Raw genomic sequence first — 23,859 nt, 5'->3', positions numbered from 1 at the left:
CTCTTTATAGATTGCGATCACTTTGCATCGTGCACTTCTTTTAGCCACACACTTTGAAACCTCAAATGTTTGGAAGAATCTCGTGGAGCCCCATAGCTACTATCCATTGAGTATTGTACTGTTTTACTTTAGTGGTTCATTAAATAACGGATTTAGCTAGAAAATCTCTATTTCCAAGCTAATCTTTTACTGAATTGCGATCTCTTTATTTCGTTTGCAGTCCTTCCTTCATGAGCTAGTTTTGAGTTGAGTTAAACTTGAGTTATTTCTTCACATGATATTGGAGTCAGGTCCACAAATATAATTCCCGTTACATGTTTTGCAATGTTGGACATATTATGATTTTCACGCTTCAGTTGTCAAATTCTAGACATGTGAGGGGTGTTAAGTCGCATATTGGTTAAGGGTATGGATAGTGGTCTTCTTACATGGTTTGAACAATTATCCTCTTATGAGCTAGCTTTTGGGTCGAGTTAGGTCTATCATTTCTTTCACACGGCTAAATCTAAACAACCAATTTTGAGTGGGGACTTTTGGCACCAAAACATATTTTCGTTAATTTGAATGTGACATAAAAGTATTTTTTTAAGGTTTAGCTAGGGATTAAATTTCTAGCTGATTAGTAGCAAATTAAAGTCAGCTATTATTCGTAGTAGTCAACCATACATTGCTGTGAAATGTCGCTTAAATATATTCGTCTTGCTATATGTTTCTCTATTTAATTCAAATCTGTAGTATTCTTAACTTGGTTGGGCCCTTGCAAACATTGTATGACAAAAACTGAAGCCTCCAAATTCATCAGTATCTGCTAGCTTCACCGGCACTTTATTGAAAGTAAAATAAAATAGTTGATAGTATAAGTACTTCCTTCGTCCATATAACATTCAATCAGCATCTGTTCACTCCAGTAATAGATACCCTCTCCTAATCTTATAATTGCACTCACTCCCTTATGTTTGATATATTTACGTTAATAGAGGCGGAACTAGAATAATTTTGAATCACATTATAGTTTACTTACTGGATTCTGAATAGATTATTTTTATATATTAAATACCTTTTGTAATACAAATATAGAGATTTAAGGGTAATTATTTTATGATAACAGTATGCTTTATACTGCAGTATAAAACTTGAAATTGTTAAACTTGAAACAGGAGAGTGAAGTTGGAGTATTTTCCGGTGTATGTGGCACTAGGAATGATAGCCCTACAGATGTCTTTAGGGTTAGAAACAATTGTACACCAGCTGAGGCGATCACCTAATGTGCGTGTGAAGAAATCAAGGAGAGAAATTGTAGCGGAGGTGGAGGAGCCTGATCTTGTGCTGGAAGAAGCCGACAAGTTCCTAAAGAAATCATGGTTCAGACATATAGCTCATATTCAGGATTTTGATGATCAATCTGTTATGCATGATCCCATGCGTGGGGATGTTCTCGCCAGGTACTTCAATACTACTATGTGATACAGTACTTGGTTAATACTAAAAAGAAATAGCAGTAGCATTTGAAATATAATACAACTATTCTAACTCTGTATGTTTTGTTTAATTTGTTGAAGTGTTTTACTGGTTTTAGTATTCGAGTTGGTAATTTGGTTGTTATAGCCTTGATAATATATTATGGAGTGGAAATGGAGGAACATGTTATGGTTTTGATTGAAGAGATTTAATACCTCTAGGGTTTGTTTGGTTCGTTGCTTGTTCGGACCAAACGACTACTGAAATATGGCAGTTGGGAAGTTCCAAATTTTATTTAAATAAAGTAAAGATAGTCTTACAAATTGAGATTGAATTCGACGGAGTACATATTAGCTAATCACCTCCAACCCCAAATATTAAAACAATAAATCTCGACCAGTTCGCTGGAAATCCAGACCGTCTCCAAGAATCACTTTTGCTATTTAATTAGTCGTTCTGTTTCGCCAACAAAAAAAGAAAAAAAAAGAAAAAGACATAAGGCAGAAGGGAATAGGATTGCTACCCTGCATACGCAGTGGTGGATGGAGATTTTAAGCTATGATTTCAGTGTTCAAGTACTCAACTGAGCTCAGTATTTTTCAATGAAACATAGTTATATATGTGAAAAATCATTAAAATTTCAACAAATAATATATTCCAAGTTCGTAACTTTGATGCACTCATGCTAAGAAATTTCGAAGGTGAAAGATGTCGCGAGCTATGTTTAACATCGTGCTATATATAGTTCTTTTCTAGAATTTCTTGCACTCCTCTGGTCTTACAACAGGGTCACTGTTGCTCTGATTGCTAAATATTGCTTATTTTGCAGGAAGCCTCGAGCTGTAACACTGAAATCTGTGGGAGTGGATCCAAACCCACACGGATACTGAGATTTGCTCAATTTGGATGTGATCGTTGGTCTTAAAGCTCTCTGACCAGGAATATTTGTTTGGACGACAAGGGGCATCGTTCATTTGTACTTCAGGACGCTTTTTAGTATACCATGAACTCGTGATCGAAAGTAGTCAGTAACAAAGGCTTGTTTTTTTTAAAAAATTTACCCTGTTCGACTTTTATGAGCAGTCATGTATTTTCTTTACTCTTCCGTTAGTGAATGAGCACGTCTGTATTTTCTCCATCCTTTTCTTGATTTATGTTCTACAGTATCATATGTCAAAATATGCTGATGATTATATGAACAAATACTTTAAGTTATAAGTGTATATTAGCTTAATTTTTCTTCTCCTTCTCCCTTTCCTCTCTCTTCCTCAATCGATAAATGTCAATTAATAATTGAGCGCCAAGTCTATTCAAGCTGGGCAAAGCTTTTAACTTTCCGTACAACTAATAGATATGGGAATATTGTAATTGGCCACACTTGTCTTTATATGGCCGTTTGAGTAGTGATAGATAAGATAAGCAGAAGTTCTGATCTCATATGAATGATTTCACCTCTTTTAGATAACAGTAGCGGTTCTAATTTTAGTTCGTTCCATGAAGGAAGTGTTGAAAAGGATCGCTGTAGAAATTGGAGAAGATTTCAAGAACCTCCAAGGCTTCCAATATTTTAGTCCTTTTTAAATGAGTATAGCACCAACAACATACCCAATATAAGATATTAATATCCAATATAAGATATTAGTCTTTCACTAACGCCGACATATATATTTCGTGAATCTCTAACGTTGGTATGTCAATATATTTAATTTGTCTTTCACTACAGAGCAAATGAAACTTTTAAATGTATTATTCATTTTTTCTTTTAAAAGAGTTATATACTTGAGCCTCACATTTTCAGCATCTTCCTCATACTTCTTCTCCTTCTTCTTTAAATTTTCATTCAATGTTAGGGAATTTTAAAAATCTTAATCTAAAAAAAAAAAGGATTTTACAAACGACGACAAAAGAAGAATAGGGATTTCAATGTATTTTGGGATTCTGGAAAAACAAATTAAACCAAACAAAGGAACAAAGGATTTTTCCTAATCAAAAACACAAAAGGGAACATAAGACATGGCTATCCCAGTGAGTGGATCAACTTTTTTTAAAAAGAAGAGAAAAATAACAAGACAGGCGTGAGATTTAAATCTTTGGCTCAGTTTTTTTTTTTTTTTTAAATAAAAATAAAAAAAGAAAGAGCAATAAGAAGATGTATATTTAAATCCCCGACTTCATTTGTAAAGGTGTATTTAATAATTATTGCACTATATATGTTTTGAACCTGGTTGTGCATGTATATATTTAAGTACCTTAATTCTACAAAACACATCATGAAAGCATACATTACATGCTCTTTAATATATTACAAACACATCATGAAAGCATACATTACATGCTCAATAAGGACATCAAAGCATAATAATCGTTGTTGTATCTTGAAAGTAATGGAAATTCTTACGTTCTCGAAGCTGAAGTCTTCTCCATCGTTAGTACCTTAATTTTAATAGGCGTTTGGACATACGATTTCAGCATTTGAAGATGGCGATTTCATCTCTAATTTCATCTGATGAGATGAAATCCCAAATCATCCAAAAGACATGATTTGGGATTTGAAATCATGATTTCAAAAGATATAAATGTAAAATTTGACTCATACGTTTATATTTTGTAAAAAAAGACCCATAAGTTGGTAGATATATTTACCAATCATGTTTACCAACCGAGAAATGCATGCTCGGCGTGAAGAGATTGTCCGTACCATGTGAGAGGATTATATTAAAGAGTAGTTACATTACTATTCCTGTTAAATTTTTCTTTTTATTGAACTAAATTTGATCAATTGATGTTGTATTTTTTAGAAAGGCCTTCTAGTAGCGTATTAATTTTATTATGAACTATGATTTACTCATTTGGTAAGATTGTATAAGAATTGAATTTTTTTTGATGGTTTTCACAACTTGTGGGGTTTTTCTGTTTATAAAAAAAAAAAAACTACAACTTAAGAAATCCAAATTGCATGTCCAAATACGATTTCATCTCATGATTTCATCTCACAATTTCATCTCATAAGATGAAATCATGTCCAAACAGCTCCTTATAACTTTAGAAGAAGAAATAAAGATGAATTAGATGTGCAGGGTGAATACCACATCAACTTTTGATGGTGGTTCCATCGTAGCTTCCATAATACGTCTGTTCTTTGTTTCTTAAAAGAATTAGTACTTTTCCGTTTCCGTTTATTTGTTTTGCTTTTCTTTTTAATGTTTAATAAATGATGCCTCTTTTAATTTTTTAACAGCTCTTTAATTCTAATATTTCACATGTCATGTTTAAGATCACAAAATTAAAGATTATTTTGGTACATTTTCACGTATCTTTAGTTTAAGACTACAAAATACAAAAATATTATTTAATATTTTAAGCTATTTGTCAAATCAAAACCAGACAAATAAATTGAAATAGAGAGAGTAGTATTTTGCGAAAAAACAATGAATCTTGTGAAATTACTTTTAATCATCAAGGTAGGTGCAATAATTTTTTCATTAACTTAGATTGTAAGGAAAGTTTTGAGCCACCAAATTGAAGTGCAAAACTTTTTTACATGTTAATATGGTAACTCATCACAAAAAAACATTCTTTTAATAACATAATAATATAGTTAACAATTAATGAATTCATATGCAATTATCGTTAACAACTACTAACGTGGCAAATATTGATTGGTCCAGTTCACGTGGCAGAAAGAACAATTTGCTACAACAACTCGATGCGACATTTCTCAGGATCTATTTATAGTCCTGCAAATTTCACTCTGTTTCTGGAGACTTGTTCTTCTTCTCCTCTTGATCTATACTCAATTGGGTTTCATATCCATTTTTAGATCTCTGATATTCTTAGAATAATTTCATCACTAAATACTCCATTTTTGGTTATGGAAGAGCGAAATCGGAGGATCTTGATCCAATATACATTGTTGCTATTGGCCTGTTGCTTTGTGTCTCAATTATACGCCTCTTCAGATGTGGTAAGATAAATATCTCTTCTTACATGTATATTTATCTTTGTCTTTGCGATCAGAGGCGATGATATATCACTGAAAAGAAAAAAATAAGGACAAAATATATTAAGTGAGAATTGATCCCTAGTACATTGCACCATTTTAGCCGCATGGGCGCTAGCGGATAATATTATACCAACTTTAGCAAATATATACGTAAAATACTGAGAGACCATGGTTCATGTGACCCGTATTTTAGCCTATAAATTCACCTCTGTTTGCTCTGGTGGATCATTTAATTTTAACGATGTATGTGTTGGCTAAGAATTGGTTGCTTTGTTTTGGTGATTGTAGAAATTTTACGAGTCATTCGATAAGGCATTTGATGGGCGTTGGATTGTGTCTGAGAAGGAGGACTATAATGGTAAGTTTTTGTCTGGATCTGTTTAGTATTTCTTTGGAATTTGACTTGTATATCCTATTAGCATATTGGAATGAAAATTTTAATTGATTAAGCAAAATCACATCAAATATCAAACTTTGCAATTTGAATTGTCGAAAATTGTGGAAGTGTATATAAGCAAATCTGTCATATGTCATCCAAAATGAAATATAAGATGAGAAGGATGGAGTGTTCTCTTCTTCTTTTTCTTCGTTTGGGCACTCATGATTTAAATTGTTAATGATGATTTTTGAATTTTTGCGGATGAATGCGTGCTCTGCTTATGTTCTAGCCTTGGCTGAGGGTGGAGATAGTGAGATGATACCAAAATATCAAATAGAAACTTAAAGGGATATGCTGATTAATGTGTTCAATGCTTATACAACTCAAAAAAGAAGGGATGGATGTTCAATAGAACATCTTTATTATGTTGCTTGTGACATCAGTCTATACCTACAGAATCAAGGCAAAGAAGGCGATGAGATGCTTTGTGTAGTTATATTCTATTATTTGAAATCCAAAGTAATTTCTATGAAGGTGTAATATAATATGCCCCACCCTGCTAAATTATGAACCATGTTTTAGAGTTGAAATACTAATGTATATGCTATGCTTCCCAGTAACAGATATGGGCCTAAATCCGTTTGTTTCGAAGCAATGTAGAATTCCTCGATCTGTGTCACATTAGCCAATCTTGTATATTTGTGCAATGTATTTATGCCTATAATGTTAACTCAATCTTTAACTGTTAAGATAAATTTCTCACTGTAGAGTGTGCCTGATATCCTTGTGCAATGTCTTTATGTCTACAATACCGAGCCAATCTTTGACTGTCAAAGTTTCAAGTGTAGTTTCAAGTGTTTATATTGAGTTGTAATTTTGTCTCAGGTGTGTGGAAACATGCCAAGAGTGAAGGACATGATGACCATGGGCTTCTTGTGAGTGAGAAGGCAAGGAAATATGCTATTGTCAAGGAGCTTGACGATGTTGTCGACCTTAAAGATGGAACTGTGGTTCTTCAATATGAAGTTCGCTTCCAGGAAGGACTTGAGTGTGGTGGTGCTTATCTTAAATACCTCCGCCCCCAGGAGGCAGGATGGATCCCTAAGGAATTCAATAACGAGTCTCCCTATACTATAATGTTTGGACCAGATAAATGTGGAGCCACTGACAAGGTTCACTTCATCTTGAAACATAAGAATCCTAAGAGCGGGGAGTACATTGAGCACCACCTTAAGTTTCCACCATCTGTACCTTCTGACAAACTAACCCATGTTTACACTGCTGTACTGAGACCAGACAATGCTTTGCTGATCTTAATTGACGGGGAAGAGAAGAAGAAGGCTAACTTCCTTTCAAATGATGATTTTGAGCCACCTCTTGTTCCTGTGAAGACCATTCCAGATCCAGATGATAAGAAGCCCGAGGATTGGGATGAGAGGGCAAAAATTCCAGACCCAGATGCTAAGAAACCAGATGATTGGGATGAGGATGCACCAATGGAAATTGAAGATGAGGAAGCTGAGAAGCCTGAGGGATGGTTGGATGACGAGCCTGAAGAGATCGATGATCCTGAGGCAACAAAGCCTGAAGATTGGGTTGATGAGGAAGATGGTGAATGGGAAGCTCCAAAAATTGACAACCCAAAGTGTGAAGAAGCCCCTGGGTGTGGAGAATGGAAAAGACCAATGAAGAGCAATCCAGCTTACAAGGGAAAATGGCATGCTCCACTGATTGACAACCCCAATTACAAGGGTATTTGGAAGCCAAGGGATATTCCAAATCCCAACTACTTCGAACTCGATAGGCCCAATTTTGAGCCTATTGCAGCAATTGGCATTGAAATCTGGACAATGCAAGATGGTATATTATTTGACAATGTCTTGATAACAAGTGATGAGAAAGTTGCAAACTCATACAGGAACACTGCATGGAAGACCAAGTTTGATGTAGAGAAAGAGAAGCAGAAGGCTGAGGAAGCAGCGATCTCTGGTGGGCTCAATGGATTCCAGGTAATTGATTACACTTTCTTCAAGATACATTCCATTGTTCTTGATTTTTCTATTTATTCGGTCACTTAATCCGACATATATTTGGAACACTTTGCAGAAAATGGTATTTGATCTCCTCTACAAGGTGGCTGAAATTCCCTTCTTGGGCGAACGCAAGTCCAAAGTACTGGTGAGTGAATGACCCGGTGTGTTGACGTTGCATGTTGTTTCATTTTTTATATGTGTGACTAATACAGGGACTTTTTCTTTTAGGATTTTCTTGAAAAGGCCGAGAAACAGCCCAATCTCATAGTTGGTGCAGTCATATCAATCATAATTGTCATTTTCACAGTTCTCTTGAAGCTCACCTTTGGTGGAAAGAAGCAGCTACCTGTAAGTCTGAACCCAAATCAGGGCCCCCTCCCCATAAGGAAGAAAAGAAAAGAATGGAACTCTTTTCATTGGGTATGTTTGATAAAAGAATACTTCTTGCTTGTGCAGGCAACAGCTACTGGAAAGGCTAAGAAAAGTGATGGCGCTGAGGCATCAAGTTCAAACAGCCAAGGAGCCACGGAGGAGAAAAAAGAGAAGAATGAGGATGCTGCCGCAGCTGCTCGTAGGAAGACTAGACGTGAAGATTAGGGATGGGAAAGAGGGACTAGTGACTGCTAGAAGGACTTAGACGTTTGAATTAGGTGTTATGCTCTTCTTTTGTTTCCCTTTATTACATTTTACTTCATTTTCCCCTTATTGCCTAATGGCCAGGCGAGCAAATATGTCGCCAATTTTTGAGATTTTTCCTCGGAACAAGCAAATGTATGACGATGTACAATGACACAGATCCATATCACTAGGCTATTCTTCCATATTTTTTGAATTAAACGATTCTTGTTGAAATTGCTTATAGGCTGTTGTTGATTGTTTTTAAGTTTATCTGTGCCCTCTTCGTGGACTTAGTGTTCACTTCTTTGACGTCTCTACTGCTTATAGCCTCAGAGCACAACGGTGTGTGAGACACTGACAGAAAATTTGATAACACAAGCAGCTAAAATGGATCCATTAATCGAGTTTCTCGTTTTGTGAAAAAGAGATTTATGTTTAATATCAACATGTCATTTCGTTGGATTATCAAATAAGTATTATTTTTTGACTCGCTTTTACCATTTTCCTTAACGGTCACCAAATGAACTCCGTGGGTGTGACTCTATTCTACAACAAGACCATCCATACAAGATCAGTTTTAGTGGTTTAGGAATTTGTTCGATTAACTGTACAAACTGAAAATCACGTTTTTTGCATGCTCTTCAATTATTAAATTTATAAAATCGTTCGTTCCTCTTTTAATTTTTACTTTATAGAAGAGTGAGTTAAAGGCTATGAGATCAACATGTTAGCTTGGCTATGGGATCGACATGTTAGCTTAGTTTGATTAACTTATTTTTTAATGGCATTTTAGTCATTTTAGTTAACTGCTTATGCCTATTGTGATAGAAACCTAATTGAAACTCTAAGAAATTCAAGAACAACAAAAGGAAATAAAATGATAGATGAAGAATTGGGGATGAGAAGTTAGAAGATAAAAGTTAGACCCACTTAGTAATGGATTCTTAGGCATATTCTAAACTTAAACCCTCCTAATTGAAATTCAACCAAGGAACCTAAACTATTTAAATTCAATGAATTATCCAAATGAAATCCACAAATGAGCAACACACTATGAACCCAATGGAAATGCAATTCAATTAGCATCAAAGAAATCACACTCAGAAGCGACCAAACAATCTATATTAAGATAACTAAACAATCTCTCAAAAAGAGTTTTTCATCAATATTCAAGCTAAGGAGCAAATGAAAACTAAGTACCCTATTTATAGTCTTGACATTACAACAAAGGCCCTAAAGTGGTTCTTTGCGAAAATAGCCCCAACATGGGTCTTCAATGCTCCAACTGTCCAATGCTTGAAATTATAACTGTTACACCTCCGAAAATTTTTGCGTCGTTCATATCGTAAGTTGGTTAATGTAAGCTCGGGAATGAGACCATCCATGAAAAACGATGGAAAAATCGAGTCCCTGAAATAATTCCACTAGATGAACAGTAACGCGGATGAACAGTATGAGGATGAATAGTAACGCGGATGAACAGTGACACAAAATGAACAGTAAAAATCACAAATATTAGAAATGAGAAATCTGAATTTTTGCATTATTTTCTATCCCTTTCTCACCCCTAAACTCTCCCAAACCCTCTATAATCAATTCTCATGGATTCAAGAGCCAAGCACAAAGATTTGATGCAAGTTACACCTTGAAAGTTAGCCTAAGTGAAAGGAAATTACTTTTATCGTATTGGGTTGTTGTTGAAGGTGAATATAAGCTAAGGGAAGCTTGGGATTCAACTTGGGGCTACTGTATAAGGTGAGTATATATTATTTTTTGGTTGTACTTATGATTATTTTGATGTTGATTGAGGTGAATTGACGAGAAAAGCATGAACTTATGAATAGAATTGCTATTCGGAAGTAGTTGATTTTGCGGACTGTTTTCTTGTTATAATCCTATGGTATAAAGTTGGAATTTGTAATAAATGATTTCATTATCATGTTGAGAATATTATTAAGTTAAGAAAGGAACTTACAAAAGGTAATACGGGTTATATGTGTTCCAATCCGAGCTTGTCGCTCGTCGTAAAATGGTAGTAGCTTATTGTCATGTTGTTGGACTGTTTTGAAGATGTAAATATGGTTTCTAATTGCTGGAAATTTTGGAATATAAACTGACTATATTGTGGTTATTGTTGTTAAGATTATCCATGTTTTAATTGAAGGAAGTGAAAAAGGAAAACAAGTAAAACTAGGACTCAGAAGTGAAGGTTGAAGAGTTAAAACATATGGACTGTTTAGAGATTTTCTTTATGATGTTTTAGGTGGAAAAGGATATGGTAAACATAAGTATAATGATATGAAGGGAGTGGACTGAATTATGAAAGGAGAGTTGGGTTTGAATGATGCTTTGTTATTCGTTCAACGAGCTTGCCGCTCGATATGATTCTTAAAGTAATCGAAGAGGTTTATATTGGATTATATAGTAGTTGTTGTTATTGTTGATTGTTGTTGGGCTGTTAATGACCCTTTGTGTCCTTTGGGATATAGTATAACAGGGGAGGTGCTGCACGTTTTTCCATAGGTTATAAGATTAGTAAAGTATGATAGTTGCGACACTGTTTGTTGACGACGACATCATTTATCTTGTTGTAGACGCGAGGAGATTATGCGAGCTTAATTATAGACTAAGAAGGAGATCATGCATGTATGTTAAGGCTATCCTTTCTTTCATTTTGGCATGACCCTTATGATATTAACGAACGAACGAATGAATGAGCTTCCATATTACTCTACTCTTAGAAGCATTAGGAGTACTCTAGTCTTTGATGTTCCTGTACCCCTTTTTATGATTATTCCTTCTGTTCATGGGTCTTGAGATTACGTATATTGATGATATTAGCTCAAAAGATGTCTATCGGAGGTAGTACGACTTTATGTCACTCCGAGAGTTCTATTTATTCATTTTACTTATGCATCGCATTCATTTATACATATGCACATTGACCCATGACCAGAAGGCGCTATATACGCGTATATTATATGTATGTGGGGTATGGGGAAATAGATAGGAGTTATATATGCATTACCACCTGATAAGTTGGTACACAGTGATGATGATGCCCACAGAGGGGCCGATATGATATATGGATCGGACTGCACGTTCCGCAGCACTAACATTATGAATCGGGTTGTACGTTCCACAACACTAACAGTTATACTATGACCCATGTATATGATTTTTGAAAGAAAGCATGCATGTCATACGCCCTCAGAGGCACTTCCAGTTATACAGAGTTATACAGACATTTCTAGATATACAGTCACACCGATACATTCAGATATACAGATTAACTCATATATCTCAGATGCTTTCATGATTCTTACATATATACTGTTTTCATGTCTTACATACTCAGTACATTATTCGTACTGACTCTCATATTGCTTGGGGGGGCTGTGTTTCATGCTCGCAGGTTCTGAGATACAGGTTGGTGATCCATCTATTAGGATATCAGCTCTGCGGATGAGGTTGATGCACTCCATTTGTTTCAGAGATGCCAGGAGTCAGCATGGTCATATATATATATATATATATATATATATATGGTATGGCGGGGCCCTGTCCTATCCACGTTGTGTTATGTATTCCAGTAGAGGCTTGTAGACAGATGATGTCTAATATAGTCAGATGATGTCTAATATAGTCAGATGATGTACAGTCAGATGAGTCTTTCAGAACAGATTAATACATGCATGTTCCTTGTGAGTTTATTGAGAGTCATATGATGGCCCTATCAGCCCACCTATGTTTATGTTGATGTTAAAGATGTATGTCAGGTGGTACTTGACTAGTATGGTCAAGTGCCCGTCATGACCCTTCAGTTTGGGTCGTGATAATAACCTTAATTTGCATCCTTAGTCTTGCATTGAATACCAGACCAAGATTTGCATCTTTTAACCATGAATTGCATTTCTAGCCACTTTGCGCTCCTAGCCACTTTTGGAGTGGCCTCTTCTAGATCCTCCCGAGCTATCTCTCAAATGTTATAGACTCTTGAAATCCTCTCCTCAAGCTCTTCCAACGCTCCTCTTTTCTTGAACATGGCTTGGAGTACTTGGAGCTCTTTGGTTGGCTACTTGTGAAAGGTCTTGAGGGACTTGTGCCAATTGGGATCATATCATTCCACACTAATATTGGAGTGTCTCATCCATGTCTCTACATCATCGTATCAGGGGACCCACAAATATTCATGTATAATCATTAATTAGTCATTAATCATTATAGATGGCCTCATTTTTATATTTTCACTGCTATAATATAGTATTCAAATGAGTTATTTTTTTTCCCCTTCAAATGAGCTAATCTAACTTAACTAGAGGTAAAGTACCTTTGTTAAACTTAAGTTTTACTCACAATCAAAAGGTAACAATAGTTGACATAAATCACATGCTAAAATTATATTATATGACGATTAAGTTTTTTATTGAAATTTAATGCAATAAAAGTTACAGCGGTTAACTTATTTCAAAATCAAGAGAGTAAAATGGCAAAATCAAGACAACACTAAAATGTTCTCTTTGTCTCTCTTTTAATTTGGATTAAAACTTATTTGTATCGAATGATTATATCATATCAATAGATGTATGGCATGTATTTGCAAAATACTTCTTTCACTAAAATTATGATTAATTATTATACTATCTCTTAATCATCGTAAATTAATATTATTTGATGTAAACATTTTGTGAGCTTAAGTTTTTACCTTCTAATTTGTTTAACATTATTTGGCTCAACACGAAATTTAATAAAGAAATAAAAAGAACTTCAAAAAGTTGTGACATTAAACATGTCATAATATTTGTGTAGCCATAGAACTTTTGGAAACTTGTGTTCTTAACCATGGCCTAATACTTTTGTGGCAATAAAAACTTCTTATAAAAGTTAAAACGAGAGGTTTAAAGTTAATTATTTTTTAAAACTAGTTAAACTTGATAGTTATCAAAATTTTTGAAAATATATCATTATTTTAAAATAGATTAATTAAAAATAAATAAAAGATATAGTAACAAGGAATACATTAATAAGTAAAAGACAACATATTGTTGGGCCCGTGCTGTGGCCTCTAGTCTATTTTAGAGGAATACAGCACCACCTCTTAGGCTCTTACTTGAAAGGAGTTGGTTGAGGACCCCTTTGGTACGTTGGCACCGATGCACATATCATCTCATATCAAGTCTCAACACTTTAAAGTCTTAACATCTGATAAGGTTGACTTAAAAAAGTTACGAATCAGAACCAAACATCCAGCCTTTTGAATCCAAGATCAAGTTTTGTCAACTATTGAAAATTGTGCCATCCAGAACTGCTATTAGTTTAATTCTTTACTCCTATCATCCTTGATATGTCGAAGTCAAACCATTGCATGTTCTATATTCTTGATCCCTTCTTTGATTTAAAATTGAAATTTGAGTTGAAACAAAATCTAATATTTGTTAAACACAAAAGAACCAAACCATCACCTACTGAAAAGTGTTACAGAAACGGAACCAATATATATATGAACCAAGGCTCCTGCACGGTCCATTTAGCAGAAAAAGAAAAAAAAAAAAAAAAAAAAGAGGAAGTGAAGTATTCTTTTCCATGTGTCACTAAGAGAAGATGATTCAACACTTTGACTATTACAACAAGCGGTTACATCTATAATAATTAAAGGACATGCAGAGTGACATTGAACACCCTACAAAGATTAATAACCACGTAATTGTCTTGCAGGTACAGTGGATGTAGGTGGGTTTGAAATCGAATCGTTTGGCCCAATGTCATCAATTGGAGGACGCTGCTTATGATAATTAGTCACCGACTGATATGCCATTGCCAATGCTAAAGCCTGCGAGTAAAAGGAACACACCATCAATATAGAGAATCGGATTCAGGTTATCGTGGGGTGGGTGGGTTCAACTGAACTCATTACTTTCAACTCCTCGAACTATGTGTTTTCATATGTACACATAAATTATAATAAGATCACTCTCGCCTGAATATGCGGACTCTAGATCCTAAATTTGCCTATAGTGACAGATGTCCCTTGAAAATCCCAAGAAAAACAAGAGAGAGTATTAGAGCCTTACAACATGATCATGGTCAGGAGGAGCATAAATGCCAGTAGTTATTGTTGTCTTCCTGCGAGTATCATTGGATGGTGCATTCGATATCTTCTTAAAACCTGTTGGAACCACCATTACCGGCATACCCACGAGATTGCCTACACAAACTTTCTCCCAGTCACTTACATCTCCGATAAATGCATCAACTTTGAAGCTCTCTTTCACTTCCTGAATCAATTTGCTTCTACCTCTCTGTGCCTGTGAAGTACAACTTCGTTCTTTAACACTAAAGGAAAAACTTGATTGCTGAAGTGGATCAGGCTCTATCCGAGGCCAAAGTGTTTTAACACCTAGAGAAATGTCTCTAGATCACGACATATACCTGAATATAGTCTACAGCAGATATTACTCGGGCACGGTGAAGCTCAATAGGCCATTGGTCTTGAGCTTCAAATTCATCATCCTTGTTTGACCGCTGCCACTCATCAAAATGCGCTAGCATTTCAATATCCATAGTGAAGCTGACAATGCCTTGAGCACTATCAACAGTGTAATCCAGATTAAATGGAACCATATTCGCTCCCTTTGACTTAAGTAGATCAACAACCTGTCATTAACATAATTAAACAGCACTGCATACACATAGGATAAAGGACCTAATTGAACTAGTCACATAGCGAATTTCTGGTAATGAAAAGCAATCACTTACTTCCTTGTCGGCATCTTCAAGATACCCAACAGTGAGTTTTGTGATATCAACTGAAAACGGATCGGCTAACATGATGTCTCTGGATGAAAGATCGTCTGGGTCCTTTCCCCGAATGGCATCAAGAACAACCGCGCAATCTGCTGCACTTCTACAAAGAGGGCCTAGTTTGTCCTAATGAACAACCAAATTTAAGGGTCAACACCTCTATAATTAAGGATAAAAAACATATGAAAAGTAATCAAATTTTTTGGAAGAAATAAGATACCAAGCTTTCGGATATGCTCATAACTCCGGTACGACCGACAGCTCCAAAAGTGGGCCGTAATGCAGTAACACCACACCTAGAAGCTGGGTAGGTAATAGACCCAACAGTTTCTGAACCAATTGCAAATGGAACTGTACCTGCATTATGGACATTCTTTTGTCATAACAATAATACTGTGCCAACTAAATCTTATTTGGCACCGCATATTCTAACTCTTCTCAGGGGCTCCATTCAAAAACGGAAAGTTCATGCTAGGATGATATTGCCCATCACAATTTATCTATTGCATTTATTTTTCTCTGCCATATGTATAGAACCAATTTCAGGATTGGGCAGGATTGGGCACAATATGGAAGACCTTTTAAATTCGATTGATTTGCATCACTGAAAAAAAATGAAAATTAGTATAAATCATCCATTCTTTCACCCGTGCAGATAAAGAAACAAATGTAGGTATCTAGCTAGAGGCGGATTCCAAATTTTAAGTCTATGAATTCTGGACCCCAACCCCTTTTTGCTTAATAAATTATGGATAGATTATTTATACATACTAAGTGAATATTCTTTATACATACTAAGTGAATTTCTTAACACAAATACAAGGTCTAGGCCAAAGTTACTAGGTTCTTACCGAGGATGTAACTACAACTCTAAATCCACCCATGTATCTAACAGAACAAATATCATACTTTCTACAATGGAAAATGTTATTTGCCTCCATGAAAATACCTATTAGAGAAAGCTAATTTAATATACCTGCGGAGGTGCAGGACGCTGGCCCGGCTGATGAACCAGTAGAAAATTCTTCAATATTCCAGGGGTTTCTTGTTCTACCACCAAACCAGATATCATCATATGCTAAAGAACCAGAGACTAATTTTGCAACAAGAACTGCACCAGCAGATTTCAGCCTGCATCAACCGTATCTACAAATTATACAAAGACATGTACAATGTAGGGTGGTTTCTGAACATGGCCTCTACATTTTATTAATTTGTCAGTACCTCTTATAGACCCAAGCTTCAACATCAAGAACTTGATCTTTGAAAGATTTGGAACCCCACGTCGTGGGATAGTTTGGTACTGCAATAATGTCCTTCAGACCATACGGAATCCCATGAAGAGGACCTATAAAGAACATAATCAAATAAATGTATCTAATCCCTTCAAATTCAGAGAAAGTTAATTGTATATTACCCAAATATTTGCCTTTTGCAAGAAGTTGATCAGCCTCTTTTGCTTGTTGAAAAGCTAATTCTTCAGTAATTGTGATAACGGATTCAAGGACAGGACCGTACCTGTGACACTCGGCATAGCAGTCATTTTGCGAATCAAACTATTCAATAGTATGCAAATCAGATAAATGGAAGCAAAGCATTCACCATACCTTTTTAATCTGTTCAAAAAAATTCCAGTGAGTTCCATACCTTTTTAATCTGTTCAAAAAAATTCCAGTGAGTTCCTCTGATGTAATCAGTTTTGCCCTGAGAAGTTGCCCAAGTTCAAGAATCTGATACAACAGTAATAAATAATAAAATTAAAAATGGAAAACACATAGTTCCTTTGTTATCACTATAAGTTAAAGGGACTACAGGGTGCACTTACACTCATGAAGGCAATATCCTCATCATTTTTTGGCCTTTGAATACCAGAGGATACCGGGTAGTTGAACTTGTCTGTTGCTTGGTTTGCTTCTTGGGATTTCCATGCAGAATTGAAAACTATAGCAGAAGGGTTATGCAAACCTCCATTCGCAGTAGCAACCAACTTCCGGTTTGATCTTATTATAGGAATGTTAAAATCTTTTGCACCCTTTTGTATTTCAAGCTTCTGAAAGAAATGACACCAGATACAAAAATGGTCCATTCTTACTTTCTAATTAATGGCAAGAGTACAAACAAAAATGTTAAAGTGAATTTAACACTGCCACAGTACCTTACAGTCATCGAAAAAGCCAGCATCCAACATATCGAATCCACATTTACATACTGGAAATTCATTTTTGGCTTGTTCCAAGTGTTCGCCGCAGTTTTTAGGACCCAATTTCCCACTGTCCTGACCAATATCGATTAAAGAATATTGAACAGAAAATAGGAAACATATAACAGAGACCACTAGCTTTATCATGGACTGCAAATTCGAATGTGCTACCTTGAGGTGAATTCCCGGGAATAACCCCCGGTGCTGTGTGGTAAAATTTTGCACAACATTCTATAAATTCTGACCTGCTTTAGAAATGTTAGTTGTGAAGAAACACATAGTTCGATGATTAAAGAAGATACACAAATTAACCTGCTTAACCATTTTTTTAATTAAGCACATTTTCAGCTTCAATCTTTACAACAACATGCTGGGTGCGACTTACGAAGTTCTTCATAAGGGTGTGTTTGGCATGGACAAAAACATTTTCAATTTGCTCAGATTGGTTGGTCAAAATTTTTGCAAAAGATTTTCTCAAAATGAGGAAATGACTAATCCGGTGAAACCAAGGAAAATAACTCGTCCCATGAGTGACATTCCACTACTTCCCATCTTCTAACATAACACAACCCAACCCAACCCATCCCCCCCCCCCCACCCCGTAGCCCCTACCTCCAACCGACCAACCCCCACTACTCCACCACCATAGTGTTTGCCTACCTTATATAAAAATGTTACTATATAAGAATATGTTTAGGACAGCATTTTGTGCTTACTTGCACTGTTGCACAGACATCAAAAAATATATAAAAATCACTTACTTGCCGAATACAGCCTAAAACTCTTCACCTTCTAGTATGGTATTTTCGTTCGTAAAGTACAAAACTATATTCAGGAGTTATTCAGCAGTTCTAACGTATGTTATCCACAAGCTAGCAAATGCATTGACTAGGAATTGGACTCTAGCTTGCAGCGGTAATTAAACAAGAAGCTACATACACTCCATATAGTAGTGCATTAGCCAGTAGCATGTAAATGCGTCAAAAGTACTGTACCAATTTAAGTAAACAAAAATGAAACAGCAGAAACGCAATTCCTAATTAAGCAAGAGATGATAAAAAGGGCGAAGTGGGAGAGTGTACCATAGTTTTGGAAATGCAGGCAAAATCCAATATTCTAATGGAATGATGAATAAAATGGAGCAGCAATTAACAGGGTAGAGACAAGAAACAGTTCGAGGAACGTGGATTATTATAATGGAAAGACCGAAAGAAGAGTGGTGTCAACGTGGCTAGCGAGTGACACGTGTGGCATTCGCAGGTAGCCATGTAATAAGCCATGAGGACTCTGCCTTTCCGTTTCTTTGCTCTTTCCTCTGTGTGAAGTTTTATATGTTTGCTCTTGCGGTGCTTCCTACGGTTCAAAATAAGTGTGCCTTTTAATTTGGTTCAAAATTAGCATTCACTTACAAAATTACTCCTATTTACTTTATTTTTTTAAAATTTGTCCCTATTTACTCAATGTAATAACAAGGAAGAGTCTTAATAATTAAGGGTAAATTATTAATTTTTTAAAGAGTTTGTATTTCTTTAAAAGACGTGAAAAGGATCGAGTGAACACTTATTTAATTTGAACAGGAGGAGTACCACTTTAATGTTTGGTCTCTAATCAATTCTACAATATTTTCATTTAAAAAGTTTATGCTCCAAGCTTTTAATTTGCTTATAAAAAATTTAAACTAAGATGACATAACTGTTACTTCTCTATTAAATATAAGTACATTTAAAAAGTACTACTGCTTCGTTAAGAAATAAAAAGGAAAAAAGTGGATACCACTACGAAAAGAGAAAAAGAAACTCCTATGTTGTTCAAATTTGTAACGAAATCCCTCTGACGCACTTTTACGAGCAAAATTAGTGGAAATAACTTGAAGATTCTGTAGTTTGTGAAAGTGTGGGTATTGTTTCCTATGTTACTGACCTGAAGTTCCATCTCGCTTGAACTTTTTTATACACCAAATCTTTCTCCAACCGAATTTAATGCATACCACTTTCATTACGTCACATGTGTTCTTAACCAAAAAATAAGCAAGTGCCATGTGTTAAATTTTATATTTCGTGCGGAAATAAAATTTCTAGGCCTCTTAAAATTTCAATAAAAGAAAATGTCTTTTTCACATCTCTTATGTATTTTTTTCAAATCTCTTATGTATAAAAAATAAAGATATTTTGTAAAAAGTTCACTTCCTCTTTTATCTATACCAAAATAACTACTCCCTCCGTCTCGAAAAAATTGTCTTAGTTTGACTTAGAACAAAATTTAAGAAACAAAGGGAGACTTTTAAAATATGTAGTCCAAACTCCAAAACAAACCTTAAATATTTGTGTGATAAGTCTTAGATATTTGTGTGGCTGTAAACCATCTCGTAAAGTTAAATTATTTCTAAATATAGAAAGGTGTCAATATTTTTGTAACGGACTAAAAAAAAAAAAAGGAAGGCAATCTTTTTGGACAAAGGAGTACTATATTATTTTATTTTATTTTTTCTAAAAAATTAAAGCTTTTATTTTATGTTGGCCAAAGTCATAGATGGACCCCTGAACTTGTCATGATTTTCCATTTAGACCCTCCAACTGAAACGTTGATCATCTGAACCCCCGAACATAAGATAAACTGTGCCATTTGAACCCTCGTGCCAGCTGGGCACACGCGTGAAGCTCACTGCTTTAAATAGAGCGTGAGAGACCAAATTTTTTCTTTTTTTTAAATTTTTAATCATTAAAAATTAATTTTAACAAAAACTCTATTTAAAAATATATTTAAATAATTAAAATAAAAATAAAAACCCAACCCATCCTCTCCGATATCCCACTTCACCGCCGCCTCCTCCGCCGCTGCCACCTCCTCCGCCGCTGCCTCCTCCACCGCCGCCGCCGCTTTCTTTTTTTAAAATTTTTAATCATTAAAAATTAACTTTAACAAAAACTCTATTTAAAAATCTATTTAAATAATTAAAAAAAAATTGAAAAACCCAACCCATCCTCTCCGATAGCCCACTTCACCACCGCCACTGCCACCGCTGCCTCCTCCACCGCCGTCGCTTTCTTTTTTAAAATTTTTAATCATTAAAAATAAATTTTAACAAAAACTCTATTTTAAAATCTATTTAAATAATTTAAAAAAATTGAAGCGCCGGCGGCGGCGGGGGCAGTGGCGGCGATGAAGTGGGCTATCAGAGAGGATGGGTTGGGTTTTTCAAATTTTTTAAATTATTTAAATAGATTTTAAAATAGAGTTTTTGTTAAAAAAAAATTTTTTTGTTGACATGCCTTTTTTTTTTTTATAACAGGTAACATGACATGACTTATTTTTATTGGTCTATTTTTCCATATCATAGCAAGTGAGCTTCACGCGTGTGCCCAGCTGGCACGAGGGGTTCAAATGACACAGTTTATCTTATGTTCGGGGGTTCAGATGGTCAACATTTCAGTTGGGGGGTCTAAATGAAAAATCAGGATATGTATGACTTTGGCCTTTTATTATGTTTAATAGATACTAATTTCTACTCATACATATTCATGAAACATTCTAAGTGCTTATTTCGTTATGGCGTTACCGTTCACGTTGGACACCCTCAGAATGAACAAAACGCGGGCGAAGAGTTCCATAAAAATGGTGATGCTTTGCTTCTTGTTGGATCTCACCTCCATTACTTCCCTATCTCTAGTAGGTAATTTATACATGTCCTGCTGCAGTTGCATAAATACATACGTAATTTCTCGAATGGCTTTCCATTTCTTAGTTTGATCGATCCTTTATTTTTGCATAATCTTCGAATATCATCCTTATCACGATCTCTGAGTGGTATCTTCTCCAATTTCAGTATGCAAAACATCTTCAACTAGTACCTGTACATGGAGATCAAAACCCCCTGCTTGATCGAATCGGATTGTGCTATGTCTTCAAAAATTCACTCTCATGTAGTCATGCCCCAATGAAGTGAGTATAAACTTCTACACTATTTACACGCACGTACTCTGTATTTACACATGATTACAAGTTGAAATTCGTATTATTGCACAATTTACCTATGTAGAAATTAGTGTTAGCTGCTGCTTTTACTTGTACATTCAATAGGATAGCTTAGACTGGTTGTACACAGTTAGTTAGATAATTAGAAGTGGTTAGTTTACAGCTGGCATTTTTTAATGACGTGTATATATTTTGAGAAGTGTGGAATGAAAGACTAAGTCGGTTATTCTCAAAACTCGCTGGTGCCTACCTCTCTTCTTCCTTAATCATCGTATCTCTCTCAATCACCATTGATGATTCACAGTTAGGTTTCTCCTTTTAACATGGTATCAGAGCTTTGGTAAACGATTAAGACCTAGCTGATGAATTCAACCATGGAAGAACACATTGGAGAAGAAAGGTGAAGAAGCACACAGTTCGCCGACTTCAACTTGCAATTTCTAAATCTCGCAAATCGGAGATTCTCGTGATCTGTAGCTGGTTAATTTTGTGCTTTACATCATCGAATGTTCTGTTTCACAACCGAATTGGAACAATTTTGCATTCAGTCATTCAATAGTTGAAAATTGAAGATGACGAATGGAATTCAAAATTCGAACTCATCGAACAATGAACAAACTGAACAGTTCACGGACATTCATCCCAGAAGTCATCTGTATCTCCATCCATCAGATAATCCAGGTATTGTGTTAATTCCTCAACAGCTCACTGGAATTGAAAATTATACTGGTTGGAGTAGTTCTATGAGGATTGCCTTGTTAGCTAAGAATAAATTAGGATTTATTGATGGAAAATGTCTTAAGGAAAAGTATAAAGGGGATTTGGAACATGAGTGGGAAAGGTGTAATGCCTTTGTTCTATCATGGTTGAGAAATTCAGTTTCAAAGGAATTGGCCAATGGCCTTATGTTTTCATCGAATGCAGATAGTGTATGGAAAGATTTGAAGGAACGTTTTGACAAACATAACCTAACTCGAATTTATCAACTGCATCGTGAAATATGCACTATGAGTCAAGGGACTCTTACAGTTTCTGGGTACTTTTCTAGGTTAAAGAATCTTTGGGATGAATCTGATTCATTGGTTCCATTTCATGCCTACAATTGTGATAAGTATGAGGAATATTCTGAACACATAGAAAGACAAAAACTCATACAATTCCTAATGGGACTCAATGAGACATTTGCACAATCCAGGAGTCAAATTCTCATGACAGTACCTAGTCCTAACTTCAACCAGGCTTACAACATGATTATGCAGGATGAGAGTCAAAGAGTACAGGCAAACTTGATCTCTAACTCTATTATGTCGATGCAGCACCTAGATATACATGATTCTACTGCCCTGGAATCCATTCAAAACAATAGATACAAGAAGAACAATGACTTATCTTGTGATAACTGTCACCTAAGGAACCATACTAGAAAATCCTGCTACAAGTTGATTGGATATCCTCAGGATCACAAATATGCAAAGAAGAAGGGTGATGATAGGAATGATAGAGGGCATAACTTTGGAGAGGACAGGAATAATAGAGGACAAAGGTTTGGAGGAAACAGAAAACCTCAAGCTAACAATGTGACCTATGATGATGGAATAGAGATGGGAGAATCAAGCTTATCATTTGCAGCTGCTTCTCCACTGATAGTTCCAACAGTACCAACATTTTCCCCTGAGCAATACCAGCATTTTCTGAAGATGGCTGATAAGGACAGTCTCCCACAACAAGCAGTTGCTAACATGGCAGGTATATGTCAAAAAACCTCTCCTACTGCAAATAGTTGTATTTCTGCAGGATTAGATGCAAAACCTTGGGTGCTTGACACTGGAGCTACCAATCACATGGTCTCTAGCCTGGATTCATTACTTAAATCTACTATACTTCCTCCATATTTTAGCTTTGTTCATCTACCAAATGGTCAAACTACTGAAGTAAGGCACATTGGCACAGTGACTCTATTTGGCAGTACTGAGAGACACAATGTGCTTCATGTCCCTCATTTTGAATACAATCTACTCTCCATATCTCTAAACTCATTAAAGAGCTAAACTGTTGTGCCTCCCTTTATTCTTTTTCCGTCTTTTTCAGGACCTTTGCACTGGCAAGGTGTTGGGGATTGGTAAGGAGAAGGAAGGACTTTACTTGCTTCTATCTACCAAGCAACCTGCACTTGTCAATACATTAGGTTCAACCTCACCTCAATGCTTCTCTTCATCCACTCAAGCTTAAGCTGATCCCTCTATCTGGCATATGAGATTTGGGCATGCCCCAGTTGCAGTACTGCAGAAGATTACCACCTTGCAGCCTCTTTTACAGAATAAGACATTCTCCCCTTGTACAGTTTGTCCTCTTGCAAGACAGACCAGATTTCCTTTCCCCACTAGTACTTCTAAAA

General features: G+C 35.7%; 3 protein-coding genes across 7 annotated transcripts; 2 read left to right on the top strand and 1 right to left on the bottom strand.

Moving 5' to 3' along the window:
- The first annotated feature begins 1,068 nt into the window (after positions 1 to 1,068).
- On the top strand, positions 1,069 to 2,596 carry LOC132622361 (uncharacterized). The gene is made up of 2 exons (XM_060336995.1): positions 1,069 to 1,442; positions 2,288 to 2,596. The coding sequence occupies exons 1-2, from the start codon at positions 1,201 to 1,203 to the stop codon at positions 2,346 to 2,348; spliced, it is 303 nt and encodes a 100-aa protein (XP_060192978.1). The 5' UTR covers positions 1,069 to 1,200; the 3' UTR covers positions 2,349 to 2,596.
- Positions 2,597 to 5,206: 2,610 nt separating this feature from the next.
- Positions 5,207 to 8,732, top strand: LOC132599283 (calnexin homolog). Its single transcript, XM_060312589.1, has 6 exons — positions 5,207 to 5,422; positions 5,750 to 5,819; positions 6,726 to 7,849; positions 7,947 to 8,018; positions 8,102 to 8,221; positions 8,330 to 8,732. The coding sequence occupies exons 1-6, from the start codon at positions 5,330 to 5,332 to the stop codon at positions 8,468 to 8,470; spliced, it is 1,620 nt and encodes a 539-aa protein (XP_060168572.1). The 5' UTR covers positions 5,207 to 5,329; the 3' UTR covers positions 8,471 to 8,732.
- A 5,234-nt stretch (positions 8,733 to 13,966) lies between these two features.
- LOC132599252 (uncharacterized) lies at positions 13,967 to 18,682 on the bottom strand. 5 transcript variants are annotated; one of them, XM_060312549.1, is made up of 13 exons: positions 18,575 to 18,649; positions 17,664 to 17,737; positions 17,448 to 17,562; positions 17,118 to 17,342; positions 16,940 to 17,022; positions 16,710 to 16,810; positions 16,517 to 16,640; positions 16,269 to 16,423; positions 15,513 to 15,649; positions 15,248 to 15,418; positions 14,921 to 15,145; positions 14,563 to 14,796; positions 13,967 to 14,321 (listed from the first exon to the last, which is right to left on the bottom strand). In XM_060312549.1, exons 1-13 carry the CDS (start codon positions 18,575 to 18,577, stop codon positions 14,181 to 14,183), a joined length of 1,788 nt encoding a protein of 595 aa, XP_060168532.1. In that variant the 5' UTR covers positions 18,578 to 18,649; the 3' UTR covers positions 13,967 to 14,180. The 5 variants fall into 5 exon arrangements, with proteins under 5 accessions (XP_060168532.1, XP_060168544.1, XP_060168551.1 ...); XM_060312561.1 differs by lacking the exon at positions 17,664 to 17,737 and having other exon boundaries at positions 17,448 to 17,567; positions 18,575 to 18,682; XM_060312568.1 differs by lacking the exon at positions 17,664 to 17,737 and having other exon boundaries at positions 18,575 to 18,655.
- Between the last annotated feature and the right edge of the window lie 5,177 nt (positions 18,683 to 23,859).

This window comes from Lycium barbarum, chromosome 1 (genome assembly GCF_019175385.1).
Source record: "Lycium barbarum isolate Lr01 chromosome 1, ASM1917538v2, whole genome shotgun sequence".
Taxonomy (NCBI): Eukaryota; Viridiplantae; Streptophyta; class Magnoliopsida; order Solanales; family Solanaceae; genus Lycium; species Lycium barbarum.
The sequence above is the reverse complement of the archived record's forward strand: the minus strand, read 5'-3'. Positions and strand labels throughout refer to the sequence as shown.

What these genes read in the sequence shown, in the direction of transcription:
- LOC132599252 (XM_060312549.1), bottom strand. An exon ending in GCTTTTTCGATGACTGTAAG is followed by an intron (nt 17,343 to 17,447) that starts GTACTGTGGCAG and finishes CATTTCTTTCAG; the next exon opens with AAGCTTGAAATACAAAAGGG. An exon ending in TGAGCATATCCGAAAGCTTG is followed by an intron (nt 15,419 to 15,512) that starts GTATCTTATTTC and finishes GTTGTTCATTAG; the next exon opens with GACAAACTAGGCCCTCTTTG.
- LOC132622361 (XM_060336995.1), top strand. Translation starts at nt 1,201, where the DNA reads ATGATAGCCCTACAGATGTCTTTAGGGTTAGAAACAATTGTACACCAG. An exon ending in CGTGGGGATGTTCTCGCCAG is followed by an intron (nt 1,443 to 2,287) that starts GTACTTCAATAC and finishes CTTATTTTGCAG; the next exon opens with GAAGCCTCGAGCTGTAACAC.
- LOC132599283 (XM_060312589.1), top strand. Translation starts at nt 5,330, where the DNA reads ATGGAAGAGCGAAATCGGAGGATCTTGATCCAATATACATTGTTGCTA. An exon ending in TATACGCCTCTTCAGATGTG is followed by an intron (nt 5,423 to 5,749) that starts GTAAGATAAATA and finishes TGGTGATTGTAG; the next exon opens with AAATTTTACGAGTCATTCGA. An exon ending in TGAGAAGGAGGACTATAATG is followed by an intron (nt 5,820 to 6,725) that starts GTAAGTTTTTGT and finishes ATTTTGTCTCAG; the next exon opens with GTGTGTGGAAACATGCCAAG.